This window comes from Octopus sinensis, linkage group LG18, assembly GCF_006345805.1.
Source record: "Octopus sinensis linkage group LG18, ASM634580v1, whole genome shotgun sequence".
Taxonomy (NCBI): domain Eukaryota; kingdom Metazoa; phylum Mollusca; class Cephalopoda; order Octopoda; family Octopodidae; genus Octopus; species Octopus sinensis.
Window position 1 is genome coordinate 48,634,632 of NC_043014.1, and position 23,213 is coordinate 48,657,844.

General features: G+C 37.9%; 1 protein-coding gene across 1 annotated transcript; it reads left to right on the top strand.

Annotated features, from left to right (window-relative positions):
• Positions 1–1,606: 1,606 nt before the first annotated feature.
• On the top strand, positions 1,607–21,462 carry LOC115221488 (heat shock factor-binding protein 1). The gene is made up of 3 exons (XM_029791683.2): positions 1,607–1,975; positions 14,612–14,678; positions 21,075–21,462. The coding sequence occupies exons 1-3, from the start codon at positions 1,856–1,858 to the stop codon at positions 21,158–21,160; spliced, it is 273 nt and encodes a 90-aa protein (XP_029647543.1). The 5' UTR covers positions 1,607–1,855; the 3' UTR covers positions 21,161–21,462.
• The last annotated feature ends 1,751 nt before the right edge of the window (positions 21,463–23,213 follow it).

Below are 23,213 nucleotides of genomic sequence, written 5' to 3' on the forward strand. Positions count from 1 at the left end.
TGTGGAGCTTAGGTGTTTTGCTCATAAACACACACATTGCCTGGTCTGAGATTTGAACCCACGATCTCTCAACTGCGAGTCCACTGCTCTAACCACTAGGCCATGTGCCTCCACACACATGCAATGAGTTTCCTCACAGTTTCTGTCTACTGCAAAGCATTCGTTGGCCTGCGACTCTGGTAGAAGCCACTTGCCCAAGGTGCTGCACAGTGGGACTGAACCTACAACCACGTGGTTACAAAAGGAGCTTAGTAATTATTTAATTCATAAAACAAATGTTATTCACCAATTTCAAAGTAAGAAGTTATACATTTTGTTTTATGAATAATAAATTTTGTCTTTAAAACAACTTTTATTTCATTAAACGTTTTATAAAAATTAGGGTCATAGAGCTGTCTGCAGACTACATAAGCGAGGGTTTGGAGATTTCTCGAAAAATTGTATAAGGTAATGTTTCTCCATTGTAGGGAGCTGGGAAGTTTGAATAGGGGGCAGAGAAATTACCATGCTTGATAATATTGGAATGGTTTTAAAGTTTTCAAACTTGTTCAAAACTATGATGATGAAAAAAGAAGTATTATAGATGCAAAGTGTATTTTGTTTTCCCATTTAATAAATAAGCAGGCAAGCAAGGGTGAAGACAATACTTTCAAAAACTTCTATGATATTTATTAGTATTGGGGTAATTGTCATTTTAGAATTACTGATATAAAAGTTTGTCAAACTGACAAATATACTTTATTAGCGATGGAAGCAGTAGTGGTTATGCTTTTTAATTCTGTACATCTACACAAGAAGCTGCAGTATTCAAGGCGAACACGGCAGTTTTGTAGCTTTCTATAGTATGTCCACGCTTAGATTATGTTCTGGGTTCAAATTCCGCCGAGGTCGATTTTGCCTTTCATCCTTTCGGGGTCGATAAATTAAGTACCAGTTATGCACTGGGGTCGACTTAATCCGTATTTTCTGTCCTTGTTTGTCCCCTCTGTGGGTAGTAAAGAAATATATCACCGTGATCACCGTGACCGACCAGGCTATCAGATGTTGTTACATATCGCTGGTCACCATGCGTTTCGCATTGTTTTAGCCTTCAAATGACGCCACCCCGCTGGCTAAACGAGCAGGCCAACAGAAGAAAGAGTGAGAGAAAGTTGGGGCGAAAGAGTGCAGCAGGGATCGCCACCAACCCCTGCCGAAGCCTCGTGGAGCTTTAGGTGTTTTTCGCTCGATAAACACTCACAACGCCAAGTCTGGGAATCGAAACTGCAATTCTACGACCGCGAGTCCGCTGCCCTAACCACTGGGCCATTGCGCCTCCATAGTAAAGAAATATATACAGAATGCTATTCTGACAAATATATATTTCTTTACTGCTCACAAGGGGCTAAACATAGAGGGGACAAACAAGGACAGAGAAACGGATTAAGCCGATTCCATCGACTCCAGTGCGAAACTGGTACTTTATTTATCGACTCCAAAAAAGGATGAAAGGCAAAGTCGGCCTCGGCGGAATTTTATTCTGACAAATATAATAATGATGGGTACAGATGCTTCACCGAGACAGAACTGAGTCAAGGGAGATAATCTAATTCCGAATTACCTCCCCTGATAGATTAAGCTTTCTTCCTCACAAACAAGCCAGGACAGGATTGTTGTGCGAGGTTGTTGTGTTTACCGAATCAATTCTCCCTTAGAAACACCCTGAAGCGACACTTGCCGTCTTAGCCGATAATCAGTCGACTCGCCTGAACAACCAACCAGCTTTATTTAATAACATTCGCGTCTCCACAACCTCTTATTTCCCAGCAAATTCTATTTATTCGACCCCAGAAACCCGTCATTGATACAAGAAAGCATGGCTGACGTCAGTAGTGATTACATCGCCACAAATACTGCCTTCGCTTCGGATGGGAATAACTCGGCAAATGCTGCCACTTCTTCAGATCCAAAGAACGTACAGGATTTGACGAATTACGTAAGTATTACATACTTTTTTTTCCCTTCTCTTATCCATATAATAATGCTCCAATATCCACAAGAACCGACCAACTTTACTTTCAGTCTAGTTTCACCATCCACTTCACGCACCGACACACAATTAATTAATCTGATTAAGCCAAAGATGGAACCACTTCTCTATATGGTCTTTCTTGCTCTTTTATTATCCTTCCATTCACACCTACGAGGCTTTGTACCAATGCTAAATCGACTTCTTGCTATTCAACTACTCTATTATTTTATCAACCCCGGAAGGATAAAAAAGGGAAGTTCACCCTGTATGGGATTTGAACTCGGTACGTAAAGGATCGTAGCTAAACTACACAAAGCGTTTTCTCTGATACCTTCAGCGATTCTCGTATTGCAACCGACTAGAAATAGATACCAAAACTCCCTGTAAATTGTAATAGGCACCGTTTTGGAAAAAGCTTACGTATAGGGTGACATAAAACTTAGATTATCTGAAAAAAAAGACGGTGTGGTCACGGCTGGAATGGCTGTGGTCGTCACAGGTCTGTATACTTCATCGGAGCTAACAACCTAGGGTCGAACCACAATAATATTTAAATAGTTAATTGGAAAGTTGAACTTCATGCAGTGAGCCAAAAAAAATTAATTAATTAACATTACGTCCGTACTTAATAGTAAACTCGTTAGTTTTGATAATTAACACTAACCTTTTAACTACTTTGCTTAGTACTTGGTACTTGGTTTCCATTTTTTAAAAACCTGTTTGTGGAATATTTTACTGAAAGTCATTTTGTCACCTTTGAAAGGACAAAACAAACGAAATTTGCTCATCTTGAGTCGAAGTTTACGAAGTCTAAAATGTTTATCAGTAATAACAGTTTCTGTCTTGTGTAATTCTTCACTAAAACCTCTTCTACCATTTCTAAGCGCTTACTGGAATCAATGTCGACTACAAATAAACCATTTAAGGCGAGTCTTTGGCTTGTGTAACGTTTTTCAAAATGAAAATAACTCTGGTTTAAAGATATTGTTTTAAAAACATGTCAACCTTACCTTCGAATAATCTATCATAGAAACCCTTAACAACCGAAAGATAAAACTCCGAGTCGGGAGTAACAACTGAAACATTCAGCTTTGAATAGTTATTGTTCCGGTATAGCTAAACAAACAATACGGAGGGAGTACTTGCTTTCGCTTAATTTTAACCCACGCCAAGGAAAAATTACCATATATATATATATAAAGATTAATCAGCCGAAATTGCTAGGATGATCCGGTTCTTGACTGAAGATTGAAGGCTTCGATTGTCCCGTCCGTGTTTTTTGTATCGTCTTCTAAATGTTTTACGTTCTTGTCCCAGTTTGTATTTTTTTACATACATACATACATATATATATATATACGTTCAGCAAAAATTTAGATTCAAATGAATATGGTACTTAATTTAGATGCACCAGAATTTTGTATGGTGTTATCCATAAAAATCCGTTGGGTGATTATAATCAAAATAAGCAACAAGAATGACTCCCGTAATCATTCTTGTTGCTTATTTTGAGTATATATATATATATATATGTGTGTGTGTATGTATGTATGCCTATATGTGTGTGAATGTTTTTATCTTAAGTGAAAATGAAATCAACTTTACATTAATCTGAGGGGTTACTGTATACTTTTGTAGAGTATAAGTTTATTTTTTGAACGAGAATATTGTTCACACTGGCTCCGAAGTTTCGGCCAGCTAAACAGTCCCACAATGGCCTTAATTGGTCGAAACTTCGAAGTCACTATCAATATTCCTGCTTAAGAATGTGTGGGTGCATACACACATGCAATATGGTCAAGTTGGGACACCCCATTCAAAAATTTTAGTCACATCATCGCCTTCACTTCCACAGTCTATTACAGATAGACGTTTTCCTCTTATTATTTGCAACGAACTGTAATTTTATATTTTACAGATAATCTTGTGATTTGTTCCGATCTTTCCTTGTCCTCACTGCATTTATTTTCTCTCTAATTTCTCACAAACAAAATCCTGTCACTTAGTCTCACCCCACCCCGTCTCTAGTAGGTTAGAACTGAATAATGGACAGTTGTAGACAAAAGCTTTGTATATTCCTGTAAAGCAGCAAAAATGTAGGCGCAGGAGTGGCTGTGTGGTAAGTAGCTTGTTTACCAACCACATGGTTCCGGGTTCAGTCCCACTGCGTGGCACCTTGGGCAAGTGTCTTCTACTATAGCCTCGGGCCGACCAAAGCCTTGTGAGTGGATTTGGTAGACGGAAACTGAAAGAAGCCCGTCGTATATATGTATACATATATATGTGTTTGCTTGACAACCAATGCTGGTGTGTTTATGTCCCGGCAAATGAGACTGGGCTTACAAAAGAATAAGTCGAGTTGCTAGATTAAAGGTGGTGCTCCAGCATGGCCACAGTCAAATGACTGAAACGAGTAAAGAGTATGTGAATGGAATTATGGAAGTCGTTAATCTGCTATTTAACTGATATTATTTAAAATTCTGTCCAAGTCAACTTTATTTCTCATCTCACCTCAGATTCAAAGTACCATTGGAATCAACTAAACATTCTCCCTCCTAACTGCATAGCCTTATATGTAATGTAAGAAGTTGCTATTGTAATCATCATCATCATCATCATCGTCATCTGACATCCATTTTCCATGCTGGCATGGGTTGGATGATTTGACAGGAGCTGGCAAGCCAGAGAGCTGCACCAAGCTCCAGTTGTCTGTTTCAGCATGGTTTTTACAGCTGGATGCAATTCCTAACGCCAACCACTTTACAGAGTGGTGGGTGCCTTTTATGTGGAGCCAGCATGAGTGCTTTTTGCTTGGCACCAAAACGGGTGCTTATTATGTGGTACCAGCACTTAGTCTGAGGGTAGAGGTCAGGTTACAGTACCCAGCAAATTTTTTTTAGTAGTCCCTATCTCCAAACTAGGATATCTAGACACTTTGGTACACAGTTAAAGTGTTTAGGCTAGGTGCTGAATTACTTTGCTCCCACAGGAAGAGTTACTTGTGGATAGACTGGTATCCTATCCATTGAGAGATAACACTGTATGACCCAGAGGTAAGTGTCGGTTCATTGAACTGTGGAAATCTGTGAAACAACCGTGACTACTTAGACGGTAGTGATGTTGGATCTTCTGTTGGTTTTGACAATCAACATTTAGTTATTAATTAACATACAAGTGGCTGAGTACCCCTAATATAATTTCCAGGTAGAGTCGATGGGTTAAACTATGTGATGAGGCCTGACTTTTGAATATTACCTGTACAGGCCATTCAGTAGTCTTTCAGTGCCACTTACAAGGTTTGGGTCACCTTGAGACTGTGATTAAAAACACTCATCCAAAATGCCACAGTTATGTCAGGTGAATATAATGAAGAAGAGACAGCCTAGACTGCAACTAAAATCCCAGAGTTTCAATATCAAGTTTATCTAATTATAGACAGTGGCTAATTCCTGTAATAAACATTAAATCTTTCCAAAATTAACCTCAAATATTTTATTCTGACCCCTATACATATTTTCAGATTAATTTTAATTGCTTCTCATTTAGTTTTTATCTCTACTCATCAAACCTTTACATCATAGAACAATGGATGAAATATCTCAACAAATAAAGAATTTTTTAAAAATTCTTCTATAAATTCCCTGAATTTTGATTCCAGATGCAAATAATTAAGACTATAACAAAGCAGGTTCCATTCAAGTACTATAATGGTTTATATTTTTCTCTTTTATATAATTGCCCCTTTTTTTGAGTTATTTTGATTCCGTGGTGCTACAACAGAATGTAAAGAATTTCAGAGAAAAAGAATTGTCTGTGTAATAATAACCATTGTTCTGGCAATTATTTCACATCCCACAAACCAAATATTGCGTGTGTGTGTATGTGTATATTGACATAGGATGGTGTTGTTGTAACATGACATATGGTGTGAATTGGGCACTTTTTATCAGATGTCACGGAGGCCATCCTTCTCCAGCTAATTTCCTAATATATATATATCAAAATAAGCAACAAGAATGACTCCGGTAATTTGGTACGATCGTTTCGTACTACATCATTTTATTAAATGTTGTAAGTATTACAACAGTTTTAAAATGCTGAGCACTCATCAGCCAATTATAGAGGTTTTCCATTAATACAAAAATTTTCATATATATATATATATCATCACCACCACCACCATTGTTTTAAATATTCAGTTTTCCATGTCTTCACTGGTCAGACAAAATTTGTTGAAGCAGATTTTCTGTGGCCAGATGCCATTTCTGTCTTCAACACTCACCTGTTTCTAAGTAAGGTAACATTTCCTTTAGTCCTTTCACCGCAACCAGTATAACAGCTGGACATGTATTCACAGGAGATTGCAAACAAGCATCATCATTTGTGTGTCAAAGATGGTTGCTTACAATTAGTGCATGACGTCTAGGAAAGAGAAACGTGAAACCTGAACACACTCATTCACACACACATCATCGTTATCATCATCATTTAGTCTCTGTTTTCTGTGCTGGCATGGGTTAGACAGTTTGACTGGAACTAGTAAACAGAGAGCAGCACCAGGCTCCACTCTGATTTGGCATGGTTTCTACGGCTGGGCGCCCTTTGTAATGCCAAACTCACTTATGCTCTGTCAGTGAGTACCGTAAATCCTCGTGTATAATCCGTATTTTTTTCCAAAAATTTAAAGGTCAAAATCCCTCATGCGTACTATATACGAGGTTAAAAATGAAAATTATTTTCTAAGCAATGTCCAAGTCTCCAATTGATGTCTGGCAATGTTTATTCAGACGCATTTTGTGATGTCAGGCATGAAAATACCCTAAGCTAAACCTGAAAGCAATGAAGTCATAAAAGAATCATCCATAACTTGCAGTAAGCAACATTTATTAAACATTATTCCTGTTATTTCGTTATTTTCTGCAAACAAAATGCACAAAAAAAGCTACACGTTTGCATTATGTTATATATACAATAATAATAAAGGATGTTATCGTATACATTTTACTAACCAAGGATGTTATATAGACCTCCTTGACTCAAGTTAGAGAAGGGGTTGCATATTATACACAAGGTTTAGGTTTTTCAAAGGGACAGCCCCCTAAAAATCCCCTGCGTATTATACTCAAGGGTGGACTATACTCGAGGATTTACGGTAATCATATGTTTTAAATGCTTCATAAAACGCTATGCTACCCTTGCAATCATATACTTACATCTATGGTGATGAGGTCTCCAGGTGGCACCACCTGTATACGTATCTTTTTCAGAGACACAGTGGCCAAATGATTCACATTGCACAGCTGGAGCAGAAAGTGCGAGTTCAAATTTAGTCCTGGGTGTTTCGTATTTTGTTGTTTCTGTATTTCCAGTTGTTTAGGAATGATACATCAAGATTTTCTCTGTGGGCAAAGTACTCTCCCTCTTTCATTCTCTCCCATCCACAACACCTTGCTACCTGCACCTTGATTACCAAGGACATACATCTAAGCAATACATAAGATACGTATTGAAATATAAAATTAAAATAATGTTTACACCATGGGAGTACCTTCTGGGTATGCTGCAGAAGTTCCTCACACTCACCAAAGATGGTAAATTTTCTCTGCCATATTTCTCTTCTTGCTGGAATATGATATAATCTGGCCATAATTTCTTTTCAAGTCTTATCTATAATATAAATTGGACATGGGTGATCGTTGTATTCTTTCTTGTCTTGAGGTTCACAGCCAAACGGCTGGGTGGATTTGTGTGAAAACTGGCACACATGTGGAGACGGGTGCATAGATTGGAATGTGGTTTGTACTTTTTTCCTAGCCCCCATAGTTACCGAGAAAATTGATTCAGGGACCTGAAATGATAAGGTTGAGAAACACTGTTACAGATTATGCCCAACCGAAAACAATCACAGCCACATCATCCAAACAGACTGGGTGAAACCGGGCTTAGCTGCTAGTAATATATACTTATAAACAAGAGTAAGTCAGAGTGATGTTGTATTCTGTATAGAAATAGCCATAAATTTGTTATACTTAGAGCACAATAGTAGTTGCAGTAGAAGTAGTTGGTAGCACATGGTAACACACCCTGTGACATTAACCCTTTTAATACTAATCCACCCACCCATCCACCCAAGACTGGTCCTAGATCTATAATACAAATTTTCTCAAAATTTTATCTCAATTTATGTTCTAAACATCTGGTACTTAAATTATCCATATCTAGCCCAAATATTCTACCTGTTCTATCTTCAGGCTGGCCTGATCCAGCCTCTCGCACCTACCCTACAATGTCATTCTAAAAGTAAACAGTCGTAACTTTGAAATCTGAAAAGTACCAGATAATACAGGGTTAACTGTAAAGAGGATGAATAAACAAGCATTACATTTGAATTGAGTAAATAAATAACTAGAGAAACAAATAAATCTGCTTGATAACTTGGTTGTACCTGGCATTAGGGGAATAATTCCACTAAACAGAAGAGAGAACAAGATTCAATCACTGTAAAATAAATAGACCCAAAGATGAGACTGGGCCAGAGCCAGGCCTCCCTCAAAGGAAAGACAAAGTATGAATTGTATATGTTCATTTTAATAAACCTGCGAATAACTGTCCATTGATTGAATGTGGACTGGTTCAACTCGTACATGTTGGTGCAGGAGTAAAAACGATGTCTTTTTTTCTGCAGGTTCTTAACAACTGTGCACCCCGCCACACTCTCCCCAGGTACTGTCCTAATCAAAAGGCCTAATCCTTTCATCACAGAATTCCAGCCTTCTACACCTTTCTTCCCATCATGTTTTTTTTTTTCCCATACAGGCACTGACTTGACCCTTTAGCATTCAGATTATTCTGTCAAACGTAAAGCTTATTTCTTCACATTGTTTTGAATTAATCATCCTTTATCTCATAGCTTTGAGATTTCAATGATGTGGTTGTTTATTCTTAGAACGACATAGTAGGGTAAGGTATGAGAGGCCAGATATGGCCATGGCCAGTTTAAATACTAAAAGGGGTTAACCCTTTCATTACCAGCCGGCTAAAACTGGCTCTGATGCTGTAGTACAAATGTCTTGTTTTCATAAGTTTTGAATTAAAACCTTCCACCAATCCTTAGTCACAATTTATCTTCCTAACACCTGCTTCATGATAACTAAGTTATTTTACATAATTCTTTGTTATATTTAAAATAATTGAAAGAAACACAGAACATCTCAAAATAGATACGGTAATGAAAGGGTTAAAATATATAATAGAGAAACAATTCTTAACCCTTTTGATACCAACCCAGCTGAAATCGCTTCTGGCTCTGTTGTACAAATGTCTTGTTTTCATAAGTTTTGAATTAAAACCTTCCACCAAACCTTAGTCACAGCTTATCTTCCTAACACTTGCTTCATGATAACTAAGATATTTTACTAAATTTTTGTTGCATCTAAAATAATTGAGAGAAACACAGAGCATCTCAAAATAAATACGGTAACAAAAGGGTTAAAGTGGTTCAAACCAAACTTGCTCAGATTCTGGAAGGGCTTTTAAAAGTATTGGTCTGCCTAGCTTTTGGACAACATACAAAGATTATGGGCCCTGTTCCCTCCTCATCTAACCCATAAATGGAAAGAAAGAGTAAAAAGTTCTACTTAATTATTTGATAGTTTCCATTAGGAAAACCAATCGAGTGTAAGAATGTCCTGTAAACGAAGCAACAGCTCTGTTTAACGAGCATGTTAATAAATAAATAAATAAATAAATGAATTCTCTATTATTTGTGCTTCACCCCCCCTCGTTTACAATATAGATTTTAGAAGTGTTGTAAGCAGGAGCAGTTGTAAAGGACTCACTTTCCACTTGATTTACCGCTTAGAACAAGGGGGGAAGTCAATAATATATTAAGACCATTGTTGTGTGCCGGTGTCTAACATGGTCGATAAAACTTGTGGTTATAATCTTTGTTTTTTCAATTGTGTTGTCTGAACATGTCCCTAGGTTGTGTGTGTCTGTGTATATGTGTGTATATATATACACAGATGCACACACATAAACATATATCCCATTGTAGTCACTGCTTGCTGTGTGATCAATTGATTGATTTCCTTCTATCTCGCCTTCTCCTTTCTCTCTTCCCCCTCTCATAATTGTAGTCCTGCCTGAGCTTGTCTTCTGCTGTTTGTATATATATATATATATATATATATATATATATATATATTATATATATGTATATGTGTGTGTGTGTGTATATGTGTGTGTGTGTATATATGTGTGTGTGTGTATATATATGTATGTGTGTATATATATGTATGTATGTATATGTGTGTGTGTGTATATATATATGTATGTGTGTGTATATATATGTATGTATGTATATGTGTGTGTGTGTATATATATGTATGTATGTATATGTGTGTGTGTGTATATATATGTATGTATATATATGTGTATATATGTATATATATTTATATATATATGTATATGTGTGTGTGTGTATATATATGTATGTATATATATGTGTATATATGTATATATATTTATATATATATGTATATGTGTGTGTGTGTATATATATGTATGTATATATATGTGTATATATGTATATATATTTATATATATATGTATATGTATGTATGTATATGTATGTATGTATATATATATATGTATGTATATATATATATATGTATCATCATCATCATTTATTTATTTCTGAGTGTTTGTGACAGAATGTTTTATGTTATTCAATATTCTGGTACTAGGGTGTTACCTGTCGCATGACAGGTTCGATTAGGAATATACTCAGCTGCTGTCAGCAATGTTGGGAATGTTATGTAATATGCAATAAATGTAGCTTCAGTTTTTTCACAAAAAGTGGTTGCTTACGCGATATAATGAAATGCATATTTATTTCTTTATACATATTTATATATCATGGTATTCCTGATATTGACCAGTGCTGTTGTTATACATCGCTGGTCACAGTGCACTTCACATTGTTATAACTTTCAAATGATGCTGCTCTGCTGGTTGGGCGAGCAATTCAAGCCCCACTCTCAATCGGAAGTGCAGTGTTACCCATATTCAGCTGAGTGGACTGGAGCAACATAAAATGAAGTGTTTTGCTCAAGAACACAATGTGCTGCCTCATCCAGGAGTCGAACCCAAGATCTAGCAGTTGAGAGCGCAACACCCTAACTACTAGGCCATGTGCTTACACACACACACACACACACACGTATTTCAGCTGTAAATGGTTAACCTACAACGGACTGGCATTCCATTCAGAGGGAATGTTGACCTGCCTGCCTAATGGACAGGGTGGTATCATTCATAAACTACAACGATGTGAGGAAGCGCATCGTGGCTAGTGATATATAACAATATCCGACAGTCTGGTCAATATAGTGTTATATGTATGTATGCATGGAGGTGCAATGGCCCAGTAGCTAGGGCAGCGGACTTGCGGTCGTAGGATCGCGGTTTCGATTCCCAGACTGGGTGTTGTGAGTGTTTATTGAGCGAAAACACCTAAAGCTCCACGAAGCTTCGGCAGGGGGTGGTGGTACTCTTTCACTACAACTTTCTCTCACGCTTTCTTCTGTTGGCCTGCTCGCTTAGCCAGCGGGGTGGCGTCATTTGAAGGCTAAAAACAATGCGAAGCGCATTGTGACCAGCGATGTGTAGCAACATCTGAAAGCCTGGTCGGTCACGGTGGTCACGATGCATGTATGCATGAGGATTTAGAAATTTCTGGCTGTATATTGCTGGTGGAGAGATTGCTGCTATCTCTAGCTTTGGCATTTGCCATTGACAAGGCCAGGGAAGGCTGAAACCATATGACCTAGCAGTCCCAGAGGTGATAACAGATAATTTTCTTCCTCTAGTTGAATAAACGTGAATGCTTATCTGCCTTACAAGTTCTTATGAGAGGTTCTCTAATGGTAATTAATGCAGTGTTTTGTGGTCTATCACAACATCCACTTTTAAGATGGATCGAAGGGGGACCCCTTTCAGTCACGAATGACCATGGGATTGCACCTAGAAAGTTACCCTCCGAGGCACATGTCCGGGCAAGGTTGTTTGTGGAACACAAGCAGTCGCTCGTGCATACCAGCCACCCCTCCTCACACCACCGATGTTTTCCAAGGGAAAGGCAAAAGGGCCAATGCAGCTTGGCACCAGTGACGTCACAACTCATTTTTACAGCTTAGTGAACTGGAGCAACGTGAAATAAAGTGTCTTGCTCAAGAACACAACACACAGCCCGGTCTGGGATTCGAACTCACTACCTCATGGTCATAAGTTCGATGCTCTAACCACTGAGCCATGCGGATATATATATATATATATATATATATATATATATTTAGCAGAGGCAATAGAGTGACTCGAGGGCCAAGAGTTTTGCATGTTGCCACTTTATCAAAAGTTTGATAAGTGCCAATGCACGAAGCTCTCAGCTCTTGAATCACTCTTTTGCTTCTGCTAAATATTAATAAAAATATATATGAACTCATATTTTAAATTCTACTTTTCTTGTGTGCACCACCAAATATATATGTATATATATATATATATATATATAAATTAAATTAGATAAAACCACTATTAGGCAACTCAAACAGTGATATGTGTACGTGCATATATATATATATATATATATATATATATATATATATATGCACGCACACATACATGCATTTATTAGTTTGACAAGTAAAAACCTGAAACTCAAGTACTTGAGTAACACCCTGTTGATGCTATTAGCTTCAAACAAGTACATAACATATATATATATGTACAAATATACACACACATGCTCTCTTATATATAAATTGTAGATAATATGATGTCAAATGATTTCAGATAATAGGCACATGCAGTTAGTGCTTTGGTCAAATTTATGCCTAAACTCCAACTTTGAATGTAGGAATGTGATGTTAGTTGTCTAAATGAAGATTAACTATTGGCAATGTATTGATCAAGCTGGTATATGAATAATAGAACAAAAGGAGAGACCAGCAAACAACAGGTATTGGTTCGGATTATTACATATTTATACAACATATAGAGGTATTGCAACTATTAAGAACTTCCACAGTAGAACTTTTATGCTAATCTCCTGCCATTCATACTCCCACCCCCATGCAGTTGCTGTTCTCTGTCTGTTGTATATTTATCATGATCTAATCTGATAACTGTTGTTTGCCTATCTATACTTTTGGTCTATTGTATATACATATGCATACACACATGTACGTATGTATTATGTATGTATGGTACAGAATTCATTAGAATCCAGCCACATCATCATGTAGGATGCTAGGACTGGCTAGGTACCATAACGAGTTTACTGTGAGGTAAAAACTACGAGGTGTCATTTGTTGGTACTATACTGCAGGTATATGTATGTATGTATACATACATATATATATATCGGCTTGCTTTCGAGACGTGTGCTTATAGTGATAAATTATATGGTTATTGACGATTAAGTCTATTTCGGCATATTTGGTATTGAAATTTTTTTCTTTTGCCCTTGTTTATAAGTTGTTTATAAATTTAACCGTTAAAGGTATTTTTTTAATATGCTGGCCATTGATAAAATTTCTTTGAAAATTTTATCCTGTATTAGATGTAAAACGATATATATATAGGTACCAAATTCAATATTAAACTGCAGATCCAACTCAGGGTTGATTCCAAGTGTGGCGTAGGTATAAAAGAACACCGGGACTCACAAAGGGGATGATAGGGGACCAAGACTCCAAGCAGTTTGCTGTGCTTGAAAAGATATGTGAAGCTAAGTAAAAGCCCAGTTGCCCTTGTATACAAGCTCGCCCCCTGCAATCCTCTTCAGCTGAGTATCCCTAATCTTATAGGTTTGTAGGTGCCGGTACCATGTAAAAAGCACCCGTGTCAGTACTGCATAAGAGCAACCTGTACAGTCTGTAAAGTGGTTGGTTGGAATTAGGAAGGGCATCTAGCCATAGAAATCATGCAAAAACAAACATGGAGCCTGAACGGCCCTTCAGCTGGTCAGCTCCTGTCAAACCATCCAACCCATGCCAGCAATGGACATCGGTTGTTAAATGATGATGAAATAAGGTTTGAAAACTTACTGCAGCTGTTTTGGTAGCATTTTATTGATGCACCTATAGATTAACATCACAGCATCATTGCATCATGCTCTGATGAAACTTTAAACATGTATAAACAGGCAAGATAAAAGCCTTGAACGTGATCTGTTCAACACCTAACATGTTGAGTAATATATACATATATATACATACCAAATGTTTTATGATTTTAAGCGTAAATTCAATGTGTTATATATGCAACATTGATTCGTATATATTTATATATTTATATATTACTATATTTTTAAACATCGGACTTTATATCTGTTCTGTAGATATAAATGAATATATGAATATATATATGATTTTTCTGTGGATTTTGTAATGTTCCTTTAGTTGTTTCCCCTCGGATTAATAAGTGCATACATACACATATACATACACACTCACACATGTATGTGAATAAAAGTTATTATTTGTTTGTTTTGTGCATTTATTTCAGTTTTCTTTTTTTTTGTCATTTTTCTTATAGGTTCAGTTGATTCTACAACAGATGCAAGATAAATTCCAAGAAATGTCAGACAAAATCACCGGAAGAAATATCCTTTTTCTAAGCATTGAAGATTGGTGTTCTGCTAGCATTGGTTTAAATTTTTCATCCAGCAACCTCAATGCCAGCATCATTATCATCATCATCATCCTTCATCATCATTTTTTTTTCCAAGTTGGCACAGTTTGGATGGGGTTCTTAGGACTAAACCTGGAACCATGTGGTTTGTAAGCAAGCTACTTACCACACAGCCACTCCTACGCCTATACGTTTATGTATATGTGTGTATCAATTAACGAATACCTGGCAGGTGTGCAAATGTTCTCAATACTATTTGCAGTAGTAGAAGAAATGTACATATGTTAGGTATTCATTTATGCCACTTATATTTATTTCTTTATTGCCTACGAGGGGGGGGGGCTAAACATAGAGGGGACAAACAAGACAAACATCGACCCCAGTGCGTAACTGGTACTTATTTAATCGACCCCGAAAACATGAAAGGCAAAGTCAACCTCGGCAGAATTTGAACTCAGAAAGTAACAGCAGACGAAATACTGCTAAGCATTTTGCCCGGCATGCTAATGAATATGCCAGCTTGCTGCCCTTTGTGCTACTTATATTTATTGTGTCTTGTATTGAGTCCTTTTTGAATCATTTCCCTTTCAGAGGAAATCCATGAACAACTTATCATCATCATCATTGTTTAATGTCTGCTTTCCGTGCTAGCATGGGTTGGACGATTTGACTGAGGTCTGGCGAACCAGATGGCTGCACCAGGCTCCAATCTGATCTGGCAGAGTTTCTACAGCTGGATGCCCTTCTTAATACCAACCACTCCGAGAATGTAGTGGGTGCTTTTCTGTGCCACTGGTACGAGGGCCAGTCAGGCAGTACTGGCAACGGTCACACTCAAATGGTGCTTGTTATGTGTCACCTGCACAGGAGCCAGTCCAGCGGCACTGGCAACGACCTCGCTTGAATGTTTTTTCACGTGCCACCAGCACAAGTGCCAGTAAGGCGACACAGGTATTACTATGCATATATTTATATAAATATAAAAATGTGTATGTCACACATACACTCACATCCACACGGGAATTCCGGCACACACAACAGATGAATTTCGTCTGCTATGATCTATCTGTGTACTTTTATGCACCAAACCCCTATATGGGAGGATCTCTCAAGGCTAATAGTGCCGTATTCAGTGTTCTAACAGAGCATCCTTGTTAAGTCGGATATATAAAATATTGTCTCATTGATTTGGGCCCAGTCATGCCTCAGCTTGTTACAGTCAACCAGTAGAAACCTGTTAATTTCTTGTTGCTATATAAACTACTTAAAGCTCTGCCTGGGGTTTAGGTGCTTTTGTTGCATTGTCAGTTTTCTGTGTTAAGTTATAGGGACTGGTTGACTTATGCTTATCAAATGCTCAGTTTTTTTTTTGTCTTATTTATATTTGTTATTTGTTGTGTTACCCTATTTGTATTGAAATGTGTTGTGTATTTCAATTGATTTTCAAAATAACAATATGCTGGGAGTTACTAAAACAACTAGTTACTACATTATTAATTTGCAACTTGACAAAATATTCTTAGATAAATCTCTGATGGAAGGATTAATTTAAGTATAAACATGTTCAGATTAAGGTTTCGTGTGTTGCAACACCAGGAGCAGTCAGAAGTGTGTTGGTCACAAATGGGGTTAAAGGGAATTTTATAATTATGTTCTGTAGGGACACAATGTCTGTTTGGAGGAAGAGGTGATTAAATGCTGAACCAATTAAGTTTAAACTTATCTCTTGAGAAGATTAATCTTTGCTACGAGATAATGGATGCCATAATTGTGTTGTTTGTCTGTTCAGCAAACTAAGAAAATAGTAATTGTGGTAAGTAGCTTGTTTACCAACCACATGGCTCTGGGTTCAGTCCTACTGCGTGGCACCTTGGGCAAGTGTCTTCTACTATAGCCTCGGGCCAACCAAAGCCTTGTGAGTGGATTTGGTAGATGGAAACTGAAAGAAGCCTGTCGTATATATGTATATATATATGTGTTTGTCCCCCTAGCATTGCTTGACAACCGATGCTGGTGTGTCTATGTCCCCGTTACTTAGCGGTTTGGCAAAAGAGACCGAAAGAATAAGTACTGGGCTTATAAAAGAATAAGTCCCAGGATCAAGTTGCTCGATTAAAGGCGGTGCTCCAGCATGGCCACAGTCAAATGACTGAAACAAGTAAAAGAGTAAAGAGTATATATATATATAGGTATGGCTGTGTGGTTGGGAGCTTCCTTCCCAGCCATATAGTTCCAGGTTCAGTCCCATTGCAAGGCACCTTGGGCAAGTGTCTTCTACTATGGTCCTAGGTCAACACAAAAAAGGCCTTGTGAGTGGATTTGGTAGACAGAAACTGAAAGAAGGCGGTGAGCTGGCAGAAACGTTAGCACGTCAGGCGAAATGCTTAGCGGTATTTCATCTGCCGCTACGTTCTGAGTTCAAATTCCGCCGAGGTCAGCTTTGCCTTTCATCCTTTCGGGGTCAATAAATTAAGTACCAGTTATGCACTGGGGTTGATGTAATCGACTTAATCTCTTTGTCTGTCCTTGTTTGTCCTCTCTGTGTTTAGCCCCTTGTAGGTAGTAAAGAAATAGGTACTTCATCTGCTGCTAAGTTCTGAGTTCAAATTCCGCCGAGGTCAACTTTGCCTTTCATCCTTTTGGGGGTCAATAAATTAAGTACCAGTTATGCACTGGGGTCGATGTAATCGACTTAATCCCTTTGTCTGTCCTTGTTTCCCCCCTCTATGTTTAGCTCCTTGTGGGCAATAAAGAAATAAGAAACTGAAAGAAGCCTGTCGTGTGTGCATATGTGGGTGTGTCATTGTGTGTCTGTCCCTACCACTACTTGACAAACTTAGCAGTTTGGCAAAGAGAGAGCAATAGAATAAGTACTGATTTGATAGAGAGAGTGAGCTAGTGTATGGCACATGCATTTGATCACTATAAACAAATCATGTGTGCAGGTCGTTTGGCAACAGCTGAACACTCTTCACATCGTCCTTGATGGGAGAGTCCATTATATTTTATATATATATATCAGTTATATCTATAGGTCTACATACATTGAAAAACTATACTTGTTTATGGTTTGTGTGTGTGTGTGTGTATATATATATATATATATATATATATATCTACACATGCACACTCTCCCTATATATATGTTATCAGTTATATATAGTTCTACATACACTATATTTGTCTATGGTATGCATGTGTATGTATGTATATATATATGTACTCTCTCTCTCTCTCACACACACACACTCCTCCTATATATATGTTATCAGTTCATTGTATATAGGTCTACATACATTGAAAAACTATACTTGTCTATGGTATGTGTGTGTGTATATATATATACTCTCTCTCACACACACACACTTCCTATATATATATATAATATATATATATATATATACGTGTTATCAGTTCATTATATATAGGTTTACACACACTGAAAAACTATACTTGTCTATGGTATGCATGTGTATGTATGTATGTGTGTGTGTGTATATATATATATAGACACATACACGTGCGCGCACACACTCCCTATATATATATATATATATATATATATATATATATATATACTATCAGTTATGTATAGGTTTACATACATTGAAAAACTATACTTGTCTCTGGTGTATGTACATACATTTGAGAGGACAAAATCAGGTGTTAAATGTCATTGTAAGCCACACATCAGCAGTGGTGACATTCTACTGGTCACTGACCACTGTCAGGATGACTGGTCACTGACCATTTGGTTGTTAACTGGATAAACTAACATTTCAGTCTGTTGTGGCCGACACTGATATTGTAACATCACACACTAATTGATCATTAATATCTAATTACTAATTAGTTAGATGTGAACCCGTTATTAATTAGGTTATGATTCTGCAGTAATTAGAAATATTGTCTGATGTTGCTTTGACTCAGTAGATCAAATGAAACAGAAGTTTCTGACCTTTGACCTTTTGTAATTATACTTCTAATAGGTGCAGGTGTGGGTGTGAGGTAGGAATGCTCCATTCAGGCATGGTCATTGCCAGTGTCACCAGACTGGCCCCTATGCCAGTGGCATTTAAAAAGCACCCACTACACTCTCGGAGTGGTTGGCATTAGGAAGGGCATCCAGCTGTAGAAACCTTGCCAGAACAGATTGGAATCTGGCACAGCCTTCTGCCTTGCCAGTCCTCGGTCAAACCATCCAACCCATGCCAGCATGGAAAGTGGACGTTAAAAGATGATGATGATATTTGTATTTATGTTCATGTGTTTGAAGAGCTTAATAGGTTTCTAGTATTAATGCAGTAATCATCATTGATTTCATGTGGTGAACTCTAATTTTAATTAATTGAGACTATATCTGTATGTAAAGGGAGTAAATACTGTTGAACAATGTTTAAGTCAACCAAATCAACTTGACCAACCAGTCCATCGTGCGTCTATTTGTCACCGCTGGTCACAGCACGCTGTCCACTCCTCTCTGGATCACACGTTCCTCATCCATGTGATCTCAATCGCCCTCCTGAAATCGTAATTCCACCGTTGTGGAGGCCTTCCAGGTGGTCGTTTCCACTCACGCAGGTACCACTCGACAACTGCGCAGGTCCACTGATTATCGGTGAGTCAGGTGACGTGTCCAGCCCATCTAAACTTGCTGCGTGTATATTCTACGTTGACATCCCTCATGCCGGACTTCTCTCTGATGACCTCGCTACTGATGTGCTCTCTCAACGAGATTCCAAGCATTAAGTCACTAAATAAAGGCAAAGGAACTTAAATAGCATATATAAGATTTCAGAATGTAAAATTATTAAAAAATTACATAATTTTTGCCTTTATAAGTCAACCAAATAAAGGCAAAAATTATGTAATTTTTTAATAAGTTTACATCCCAAAGTCTCATATACGCTATTTAAGTTCCTTTGCCTGGTCTGTTGGCATGAGTTTCTCAGGGTTATATAGAAGCAGGTATTTTGGTACATCACAAACTCCACTAACTCACAGTAGTTCTACAGAATTTATATTTCTACAACAGCAGTCTGTCATGGACCACTGCCAAGTGTCCTGTAATGTTTTGATGACATTACTTGTCAATCAGTCGTCAATCCCTGTTGACACAGTCACTTTAATGACACTATAGGATTAGTCTTTAATCTTGGATTATACATACATTAATCACCACAACCTCACCGACTGACTTGTCAGACTGGAATTAATCTATGTTATTATATTCACCTTCCTGTTGACAAACTTCTTGTCTGTAACCCTGGATATAAGGCCCTTGTTGGCTGTTGTCAACTGAAGCCACCTAAACCCAGAATTTGTGATGTGCATTAGAAGTAGATAATATGGCAAGGAGTCGGGGGGTTAGGGTAGTGTTCAGCAGATAAGGGTGACAACTCTAGACAAGTCCCAGCCTTATTACATCTCCTTAGTAGGTAACGTAATGAAGAAGGATAATGTGGTGTTTAGCAGAGAAGAGTGACAAATCTAGCCATGATTTTAGTTTTATTAGACCTTCTTAGATAGGATAACAAGAGAAAGATAGTGTGTTAAGAAGCTGACAAGGACGAGAACTCTAGATATGTTTCAGTCTTATTCTACTTCTTTAAGTTATCGGAAATCATCATAATAATTTAACATCCGCTTTCCATGCTGGCATCGGATGGTTTGACAGTTGCTGGCCAGACAGAAGACTGCACCATGCCTCTCTGTTTTGGTATCGTTTTTACAACTGGATGCCCTTCATAACACCAACAATGAACTCTATTACGTCTTGGATACTTTTTCTCAGTTGAATATCCAATGTCATGTATATATATATATATATATATGAACAAAGCATTCAAGCGAGGTTGTTGACAGTGCCGCTGGACTGACTCCTGTACAGGTGGCACGTAAAAAACACCATTTCGAGCGTGGCCATTGCCAGTACTGCCTGACTGGCCCTCATGCCGGTGGCACTTTAAAAGTACCCGCTACACTCTTGGAGTGGTTGGCATTAGGAAGGGCATCCAGCTGTAGAAACTCTGTCAGATCAGATTGGAGTCTGGTGCAGCCATCTGGTTCGTCAGTCCTCAGTCAAATCGTCCAACCCATGCCAGCATGGAAAGCAGATGTTAAAGGATGAGGATGATATAGTGTGTGAATATTATTATATGTGTGTGTGTGTTTGTATGATATTTGTATATATTTATTTTATTTTATCTAGTTTCAGCTCATGAGCTGTGGCCATGCTGGGGCACCGCCATTAAAAAGAAACCTGTTTATATATAATATTTCTTAGCTGAAATATTTTGTCTTCTGTTGCCGTTTAATTAACAATTTTTTAGTCTGCCATTTGATTATTTTCCTTAACTTTTGCTACTGGATGAAATGGCAAAACGAATTGACGACCTGGAGAAAAACATTGCTACAATAATGACCGATGCCGGTTTGGACAACATTGAATAGTGTGATTGGATTTTCTTTTATCATTGATGTTTAAAATATTCCCATGTTCTCTCTCTCTCTCACACACACACGACATCTCTTATGAATGGAGCAGCAGCAACAACAACAACAGCAGGAACATGGTGGTGGTGATGCTGGTGGTAGCAGAGCAGAACTTGTATCTTGATAACGACATATTGATATAAAGTTTTTTCTGATTTGTACATTCTGCTTGCACAATCCATTTCGGAGTGAGTGTCTTTATCTTCCTGTATTCATGAAACTAACTTGCAAGCTATGAAGAATTAAACACATGATTTACATTTCATTGTTTTTGTTGATTTTTATCTACTCTGTCCGTGCTGGTGGCACGTAAAAAGCACCATCCAATCGTGGACGTTGCCAGCCTCCCCTGGCACTTAAAAAGCACCAGCCAATTGTGGCCGTTGCCAGCCTTAACGGGCACGTAAAAAGCACCCACTACACTCAACGGAGTGGTTGGCGTTAGGAAGGGCATTGAGCTGTAGAAACACTGCCAGATCAGACTGGAGCCTGGTGCAGCCTCCTGGCTTCCCTGACCCCGGTCGAACTGTCCAACTCATGCTAGCATGGAAAACGAACCGTCCTACCGATGATGATGAAGTATCTCTCTTCCCGGGTTTTACTGCTTCACTTTAATTTCTAACACAAGGCCACATTGGTGGATAGAGGTGGGAGTGATTGATTTTATTAAACTCCAGGAAGGACAAAAAGCCATATTGCGTTTAGTAGGATTTGAATTCATGCTGTATCATGTTGTAAATCTAATGCTAAAAAGTTGTCTGTGCACTATTTGCATTACTTGAGAAAAACACACATTGTTATTTGCCCTCCTCCTCTTCTTCTATGTGTGGAGGTACATGGCTTAATGGTTAGGGTGTCAGACTCATGATTGTAAGTTTGTGGTTTTGATTCTTGGACCCGGCAACACATTGGATTCTTGAGCAAAACACTTTGTTTCACGTTTGCTGTCCTCTCAGCTGTAAAGGGTAACCCTGTGACAGACTGGTGTCCCTTCTGTGGGGAGGAAACCAGGAAACTGGCCCTCTTTATCCTCTTCAATCTAAGAATACAATCTATTAGCTGCCAGTGGAAGCACTGTAAACTATTGGGTTGTCTGGAAAGTTTGTGCCAATTTATAATAGCTTAACTTTCGACTTATTTTAGAACATGGTTGAGTCCATAAAATAGGATTTGACTACACCTCCATTTAGAGCACAGTTTATGCTATCTTTTCATGGAAGAAGGTTTATGTTCCTATAACCTGTGTTAATTCTGTAACCCTTTAAAATGGAAGATAAGAAAGTTTATTTTTGGCACTTGATGCTTTGGGAAGCAGACAAAAATTGCTGAAGCTTGGCTGGGATGTGTTACCTCACCCTCCATATTCACCAGATATTGCTCCTTCGGATTTCCACTTATTCAGGTCTCTGTAGAATAGTCTTAATGGTAAAAATTTCAATTCCTTGGATGATGTAAAAAGATACCTTGATGAATTCTTTGCCATGAAACCACTTCCATTCTGGGGAGAGGGTATTTTCAAGTTAAAAGAAAGATGGAGACACATTGTGCATATTTGGTTGATATAACGGCAAGTATTTATTGATCTTTTTCTTTCCTTTAAAAATCGGCACAAACTTTCCGGACAACCCAATAGAATTTTAAAAATGAGCATGTGGCAAGCTGTTTCTGTGATCTGCGGTTTTTGTTTCAATAACTGAAATCATTTCACAGTTCTTCAATAAAGCCTGTTGTAAAGTCATGAATGTCACAACTTCCTGGTGAAAATGAAGTACGAAGGGATGCTGAAAAGTTCCTGACTTTGGGTGAAAGAAAATACAGGAGGATCAGTTAATTATGATTATATTCAACATATTCCCCTCTCAACATATTCACACACTTATTGCAGCGGCCCTTCAGTTTTTCTAAGCCCTGTAAAAGAACTTGGAAGTTTGGGCCTCCAACAAGGTCTTTCGTGATACCCTTAAAGCCAGGAACTTTTCAGCGACCCCTTGTATTTGTAACAAGTGTTTAT